The following is an 8,314-nucleotide window of genomic DNA, read 5'->3' as shown; positions in this document are numbered from 1 at the left end:
CCAGCGGGCCAGCCAGCCATCCCTCAGAATATTGTGATGCTGGTGAAGCCCAAGGCAAAATGACAGGTACCAATTATTTCCAAATTACTTCCGCTTTCTTGTAGGGATATAAAATGTGCCCAACCTTTATCAAGCAAGTACTTGATTGTTTTGCTCCCTAGTTTTATTTAGGATTGGTTGTAATGTTGGTGCATTAAGAGAGAGGAGACAAACCTGCCTCCAGCAGGTACCAGCTATCTATATGTGATTCCTATCATTGGAGGTGGGGTGTGCATAAGGAAGCTAAGTGCCAGATTTGGCATTAGGGAGATGCGCTTGTTCAGGTGTGCATTGGCACCTGCTAAATGAAACCCTATCAAGTATAGAGTCATCTGAAAATCTTATTCAGTCTTCATTGAAAAACCAGTCAGGTGAATGTTCCAGCCAGTTATTGGGAGAGATCAGTGGGTGGTAGTCTGTGTTTCCATCAAAGTAGTAAACTGACCCAAGTTGATCAAAGACAATAAATGTTCCTCTGTAGGCTACAGCAGCACTGGAATATCACAGACATGCTTGTAGCTTTATAAACAAACTTCACATCTGGCAAACAATGCTTCTTGTCACTTTGAAATGAAGACGTGTAGACAGAGTTCTCTTAATGGCAAAGTTTATTGTGGACTGGTCTCTTTTTTATAATAGATCTTGCTAACGTTAATGCATTTTGGTTGCCCCAAATTACTGTTAACAGAATATAAACTTAGATTAGTCTTGAAAAACTTGTTTAGAAAGCTTAGACCAGTACAGACAGTAGAAAAAACAGATAGGAAAATAGCTTGAAAAATGCTAATACAAAGATAATCTCCAATCAATTACTCATTAATTTTCCCAAAGGATAATGTATAATTATACCACAATAATACCAATTTAAGAAGTGTACCCTTCTCAAATTTGTACATGTCCAAAATCCAGTTAATAGCAAATGAAACAAAGTCTACTGAGTGTTTTTGATAGTTTCATATCAACTTAAATTTCTTAATAAGGGCTATAACAGTCAATGATGACAATAAACACAATACTTAATTCTTTTTGCCCTATTCTTATTTCATCAGGATAGAGCACCATTGTTTTTTTAGGTGATGCAAAGTTTAATTTTACAAAAATACATTAGATTTTCAGTCACATTCACCACAATTTCCAAGTGCTGCAGTGGAATTAACTACATCAACATCGATGCAGAGGCACCCTACTCCACATCATCCAACTAGATGACAGGTGCTTAATCTTACATGAAGGAGAAACTCCTCACAAACCTTTCTGTTCATTCATAATCTAAGGAAACATGAACACTTGCTACAATCACGTGGTCAATAGATATGCGAAGATTGGAAGGTGACTGGAAAGTGAAAGTTACCAAAGCACTTTCTAGCCGCCCACCTGAACAAAACTGGTCATTTTACTTCAGCGGTCTTTCTGACACTGCTGCAATTACCCCGCAGTTTCCCGGCTGCCTGTGGTTGGAGGCAGACAGTCAATCATCAACGCACCTCCTGTTTAGGCTGGGAGATAAAACAGCAGGATATACGGATTTAAAATGACTTTCTACACTCCCTGTCCACTCTCACATAAGGCTTGGCTCTGGGTAAGGTGCACAAAGTATCTTTCACTGTGGATACATAGTCCATTGCCTATTAATGAGCTTGTGGAAAAGCACAGAAATCATCACATCAGAAAAAAAAACAAGTGTGACTACATTTTCTCTCACTATATTCGTCACCCTGATGTCCAGCAAGTATGCACTGGTTGAGTAACGTTTGATTGTTGAAATCAGTAGTTTTGTAAACAACAGCTTGGATAGCACATCCTTTTTTTTAAGCATCTTCCAAATCTTTTGACAAGGACTTAGCATTATCATGTCTGACTACTACAACAACTAAATGAATATCCTTTACATAAGCAAAGTTTAAATGATATGCAAGAATTTGGAAACCAATTCAGCCAGTAAGAACATAAAAAGATTAAGAAAAGCTTTTTATATCTGAATCATATTTTGACTCCATGAAAATTGAGTCCCTACTCAGTTGCAACTCCAGTCATCCCTCAATTTTACATCCGTGCATGCAACATTGCAATACACTTTGGGAGAAAAGATGCAAGGGTTGAATTGGTGACATTGGGTGTATGAGAATGAGTGTGTGTGAGTGAGTGAGTGAGTGAGTGAGTGAGTGAGTGAGTGAGTGAGTGAGTGAGTGAGTGAGTGAGTGAGAGTGAGTGAGAGTGAGTGAGAGTGAGTGAGTGAGAGAGAGAGAATGGGTTGCAAGCAAGAAAGGAGTCATCAAGAACAATTAAACATCCGCTCGATTTCCCAAAGGTGGCAAAGACCAGGTGACTCATTACAGACTTGAAGCAAAACCAGAACCTATTCCACTCTAAAGTCTGCAAAACCAGCAGGAAGCATGTAATTTGCCTATTTACATTGATGTGTGTAAGATGCTTTATTATACTCCATAGGCATATTGATCAAGTTAACCCTCACATTCTAATACAAGTTTTAATTCAAAAGCTCTTTGACATTCCTTTTAAAACCTCTCAAAAAATACTGTACATTTAGCAGTTAAATAGAATGGAAAAATTGCTGCTTTACATTTCCTATATTTTATATTACCTCATACACTCGGAAGAACTTCCCTGTTGTTTCAATTATGCCAGAGAGAAAGCTATCTTTACAATAAATATTGCAGTTTCTGGACAAAACAGGGATACTTGTATATGATCCAAAGGCAAGCATCTTCCCAGTCCCACCTGGTTTTCATTCCCAATGTTGCTCCTATATTTTAATGTGGCCACTACCTGCTGCATTACATCATTTATTGAACTGAAAGAACAGACTGGAGTCTGAAGATCAAAGCAATGTCTGAGCCACAGCTTCTCAACAACAGACAGATATATACATTTGAAAGCTAACATTTCTGACCTTGACATAAACAATTGTAGATGGAGGAATTCAATACCCAATTGTTAGTGAATACTGCAAACTGACACTTAGAACTGATAGTAATGCCAAGAGGCACGGATATTTTTCAAGGCCTTTATTTTTGAATTTCCATAAGGCCTTAATTTGTAAGGCTATATGCCACCAGGAATTACTTTCTTGTAAGAACAAATAAAGAAAGGCATGACTTGATAGTTCAAATATTTTGTTCATGAATCATTGGTGTATGTCACAGTTTTCTTCTTTGAGATTTACAATCCTGATAAACCGATTCTCACTACATATATAGGGCAATGCATCTACCTGGCTACCATGACCTTGGATGGGAGAGAATCAAAAACTGTAACTATCTTGCTGCTAATTTTCTGATTAATTTTCACTGATTTAATTTCTTAATTTTCACTTAACCGTGGGCAGGGATTTTCTAATTCAGATATTTCAGTAACTTGAATGTTTTTTCTTATTTTCTAATTCAGAAGTTCCAGCAACTTGAATATGTTGTTTCTTTGCCTCAGAAACATAAAAGTGGCTATTTTAATTGTCTCTTCCATCCATGAGTGCAATTGGACCGTACGATGAATTGCTGGTAGGTCACAGAGGTTACTACTTAAAGCATTTGTGGAGATATTGCTGGAGAGTCTGTTCAAAAGAGATCAAATGAGTCACTATTCAATTTCTCATTCTCTTGAATGTATTTCAAAATATCCAGTTCATCCATGTCAGCTGCCGCGTTTTTAAAGGAACGGTGTTCTGTTGCGGGATTGCTCCTCATTTCAGATGACAATGCTGTCTTTTTGGGCACACTTGGTTTGGCGGGCACACTTGGTTTGGCGGGCACACTTGGTTTGGCGGGCACACTTGGTTTGGCGGGCACACTTGGTTTGGCTTTATTGCTGGAACTTAGCTTCAATAACTTCTCCAAGTCATCTTCAACCCTAAAAATGAACAGCACAAGAACAACATGATCAATTATTTGATAGATGGATGTATTTTGTTTTTTAAACATGTTACATGTTGGAGTGTGAAGCAGGTGGCCGATTGTCCCCTCTCCCTATCCTATCAAGGAAAATCAGTCTCAATCTGACTGGCAGAGAGCTCAGTGGTGCTGAAGGGACTTCTAAATGGTGCAGTGAGAATAGCAGTGGTGACTGGGGGCAGGTAAGCTCCAGCTGGGTATATAGCTATTGGTCGGAATATGGCCTCAAAAAAGCAATGATTTTGCTCTAAAAATATTTCAGTTTTTAAAATTCGTACTGGAGTGCACTGCATTTGCCATTGAGTGTTTCAATGAGCGCAGGAAACAGATATCCCACAGAAATCAGTAATTCAAATCTCGTATTTCTTTTTTAAAAATTGGTGCTTCCAAGTTTTGAATTACTGATCCCAGATTCTAAATAGAAGTCATATGTAGGCAGTGTATTCTCAAAGAAGTGAAGCATTAAAAAATCTGTTAATGTACTTTAATAATTTGTTTCTGAGGCGGTACGGTGGCACAGTGGTTAGCACTGCTGCCTCACAGCGCCAGAGACCTGGGTTCAATTCCCGCATTTGGCAACTGACTGTGTGGAGTTTGCACATTCGCCCTATGTCTGCGTGGGTTTCCTCTGGGTGCTCCGGTTTCCTCCCACAGTCCAAAAATATGCAGGTCAGGTGAATTGGCCATGCTAAATTGCCCGTAGTGTTAAGTGAAGGGGTAAATATAGGGGAATGGGTCTGGGTGGGTTGCACGTCGGCGGGTCGGCATGGACTTGTTGGGCTGAAGGGCCTGTTTCCATACTAAGTAATCTAATCTAATCCCATGGAGGTAGAACAGCAAATATGAAGTTCCAAGCTGGCAGCTAAAATGCAGGTGGCCACATTTAAGGAAGAAAGGAAATGTCCAAAAGATGCTGATCAACACACAAAGACAACAGGATAAATGGTTGAGGAGAGCAATGAAAAGCAAATATTAGATTTATTTACAGTTAACACACTGGGTAAAACGTAAAGAGTGGCAGAGTGAATGGGGAACTTCAACTCACTGTGGAGGAAATCCCAACTCAGAGCTGCTATTTAACTGAATTGGTGAATTTCCCTGCAGACCCAAAGCACCATCAAGAGCACTAGCTACATCTGGTACTACACACAGTCCCAGATGAAAGGTGTGTGCACCCATGTGTGTCTAAAGGACAGATTGGCTAAAACCGCAACTACCCACTTACAGGGAATCAGTTTAGCTCAATTGGCTGGATTGTTGGTTTACAGCAGTGTGATGCCAACAGCATGGGTTCAATTCCCATGACCAGTTTGAGGTTACCACGAAGGACTCTCCTTAATCTTTTCGCTCATCGGAGGTCTGATTGCCCTCAGGTTAAATCACCACCAGTCGCTTCTCTCTGTTGATAAAAGAGCAGCCCCTATGGTCTTACACAGGGGAGACAGGACAGTGTCTCTCTGGCAAGACTATGGTAGCGGCGACAACAACAACCACCTTAAAATTGTGGACAGGTGTGTGGGCAACAGGTAGTTATCCCCTGAAACCCTATGGTCATGATTCCATGCCTCCTGTTGAATTTCTCCACATTACATTTAAAACAAAGCAACTTCAATGAATTGATCTTACCACCTCAAGTATGTTTCCAGTTTGCTTACTGGCAAATGGGTACAGGATCCAGTTTGGATCACAAAGATATCCAAATGTAACATCCCAAGATTAAAGGACGTATAATTGAGTGTTGCGACGTTTTACCAGTGGAAGACAAGGTACACACTTACAGGGATTACGACCACTGCTATCTCAGAATATCTAAGGGTCAAAATTTGTCATACTGACCAACAGCAAAGCATTTGTCCCGGAAAGCCTAAGAATCAAGATAATTGCCGATCCTGTTAACAATTAAATACCTGAATAGTTCTTCAGTGCTTTCATCAAAGTTTATATTTGTAGCGCCAGCTTGAAGATCAAAAACAGCTGGAAGTAATAAAGGGTCACCTGCTTGGACAGTTCCTCCCAAGTCTGGGTCCTCAAATAATCTGAAAGCAGCTACAGAAAGGGCTGGTATTAACAGACAAGTTATCACTATATTTTGTACATTTCAATTTGAATTTCCTGCTTATAGTCCATGTAATACGTGTCCTTCCTATGAACCAAAATCTGATCGTGTTTATAAAGTCCTTGAGGTGAATTATGAATCTGTCTGCATTATGACATACACTAGAAAAGACAAATCTTTTTCTGTAATTCCCCCCTTCCATGTTGGGGGGAAATGATGTTATCAAGCTATATGGTTTTGGCCATATATTAGTGATCGAGGGATAGAGGAAAAAGGAAATGGATCAGTTAGCAAATTGGATGCAGTAACAGGAGCTGATTTCTCATCCACACTGAACAATTTCAAAATTATATCCTGAAGCGGTAGCAGTTCTCATAATGTGACCAAGCATCTGCTAAAACGTTTTTAATGTCAGAATTAAAAGATTAAACGAGAGCTGACACAGAAGGAAGTGAACTGAAGAATAGGAACACATCACAATTTTACAAATTATCTTTCCTCAAAATCAAACTGAACAAGCTGTCGTGAAAAATCAAATTTAATCACATTTTTAAAAAGTTTATCATTGGAAAACTCTTTTCATTAGTTGATCATCAACCTGATTATAATAAACATGAAGAAATTTTGTGTACATCTGCTAATATGCTTTACACATGTTGACAATGATATATTTTGCTATTTCTGTCTAAAAAATTTAGTCCTGATGTGTATATGTTTTAAACTCAGTTCAAGTAGAATCCTCTTAACAGTCAGCTGGCTTTGTTCTGGAAAACAAGAATCGAAGGAAAACATACCATGGTAACATGTACAAAGAGGTTGTGATCAAGCTGCTGGATGAAACTGGGGATACTATCATGGTGCCAGCTTGATCTAGTGACAATATCCTTCCTTGAGTCAGAGGATCAAAAGGTTCAATTCCAATTTTAGGGTTTTAAGTACATAACTTAGATTGACATTTCATTACAATTCAGATGGAATCCACAGCTAGTGGATGAGATGTTAAACAGGATAACAATAAGTGCACAGACACGACTAGAGGCAGTATTCATTTATATAATAATTAAATAATTGAAACACTATGACGATGGTAGGACAGGTGGTGCCTAATTGCAGCATTGTGAGAGAGCTCATGGATGCCAATACACTCCAAGTCAATTATGTAATGCAATTCAAGGACCTGTAGCCTGAGAAACTTCTGCTCAGAGTCAATGAGCTGGAGTGAGAGCTTCTGGATGCTGATGTGTCAGGGAGGGAGAACATAACCTTGACATGTTGTTCTGTGAGACAGTTACATCCCTTAGACCAGAGTCATCTTGACCATGACAAGGAGGAAGAAATTGGCCCTTCGTCACCCACTGTTCCAATAAAGAATTGTACAATTTACATCAGAGTTGAATTATGTTGCATGCATCAATCTGCGCCTGCTCTACTGGCACTGCAATATTTACAAAGGTATATTTGTAGATAACTTTACTGGTTGCCTAAAAGAGTCATCAACATATGCAAAAGAGTCACGTTAGGACAGCCAGGCCCACTCTGCTGAACAGAGTGCCTCAAAAGCAGTTTGCATTAGGCCTGTTTCCTCTTGTTTTCCTGCCTATCAAGTGGGCGCCATTGTGTTCCTTTTTAAGGCTTGCCCTCTTATCAGTTCTACATATCTCCCAAAAGATTGCTGCTGATCCAGGATTGGTCCTCCATTCCTTTAAAACCCCACAATTTACTCCAGAGAGCCATTGCTCATGAGATAAACAGGCCAAAATGGATCTTACAAAATGAGTGAGCTACCTTTTGAGATATCAACTGATACTTGAAAGGAGGGGATTAATCTTATGAGGAGGTGGTGCCAGTATCCATTGGTGTTGAGAAAAATGCAGGCAATCATATTACAACGTGATACAGAGAGGACTTGACAGGGTGGATACTGATAGGGAGCTCCGGGCTGGGGGAAACTTTTACTAGGGAATGCAGTTTAAAAATAAGATGCTTCACATTTAACATAGATGAGGAATTTTGCTCCCGCCAATAGCTTACAAATCTTTGAAATTTTCCTCCCCAGGGAGGAGTCATGGGGGTCACTGAATAAGAACAATGGCAGCAGATGTATCGGAACACCACCCCATGCAAACTCCCCTCCAATCGACTCACCATTCTGGGAGAAAATCCTGAAATTCCCTCCCTGAAGGCATTGTGGGTCTACCCCCCAGCACGTGGACTCCAACGGTTCAAGAAAGCAGCTCATCACCGCCATCTCAAGGGGCAACTGGGTGGGTGGAGGCAATAAAAGCTGGCCAGCTAGAGATGCCCACATCCCACG

The 8,314-nt window shown here is 39.9% G+C and overlaps 1 protein-coding gene across 5 annotated transcripts in view; it reads right to left on the bottom strand.

Annotated features, from left to right (window-relative positions):
* Positions 1–645: 645 nt before the first annotated feature.
* The window catches only part of hs1bp3 (HCLS1 binding protein 3), a 68,891-nt gene continuing 61,222 nt past the window's right edge, over positions 646–8,314 (bottom strand). For all 5 annotated transcript variants that reach the window (XM_072562424.1, XM_072562434.1, XM_072562429.1 and 2 more), the window contains exons 6-7: positions 5,852–5,990; positions 646–3,903 (exon numbers count right to left, since the gene is read on the bottom strand). In XM_072562424.1, coding sequence (XP_072418525.1) covers positions 3,612–3,903; positions 5,852–5,990 — 431 coding nt within the window. In that variant the 3' untranslated portion in view covers positions 646–3,611. The remainder of the gene's footprint in view (positions 3,904–5,851; positions 5,991–8,314) is intronic.

This window comes from Chiloscyllium punctatum, chromosome 3 (genome assembly GCF_047496795.1).
Source record: "Chiloscyllium punctatum isolate Juve2018m chromosome 3, sChiPun1.3, whole genome shotgun sequence".
Taxonomy (NCBI): Eukaryota; Metazoa; Chordata; class Chondrichthyes; order Orectolobiformes; family Hemiscylliidae; genus Chiloscyllium; species Chiloscyllium punctatum.
Note: the sequence above shows the minus strand (reverse complement) of the source record. Positions and strands in the feature narration are given on the sequence as shown.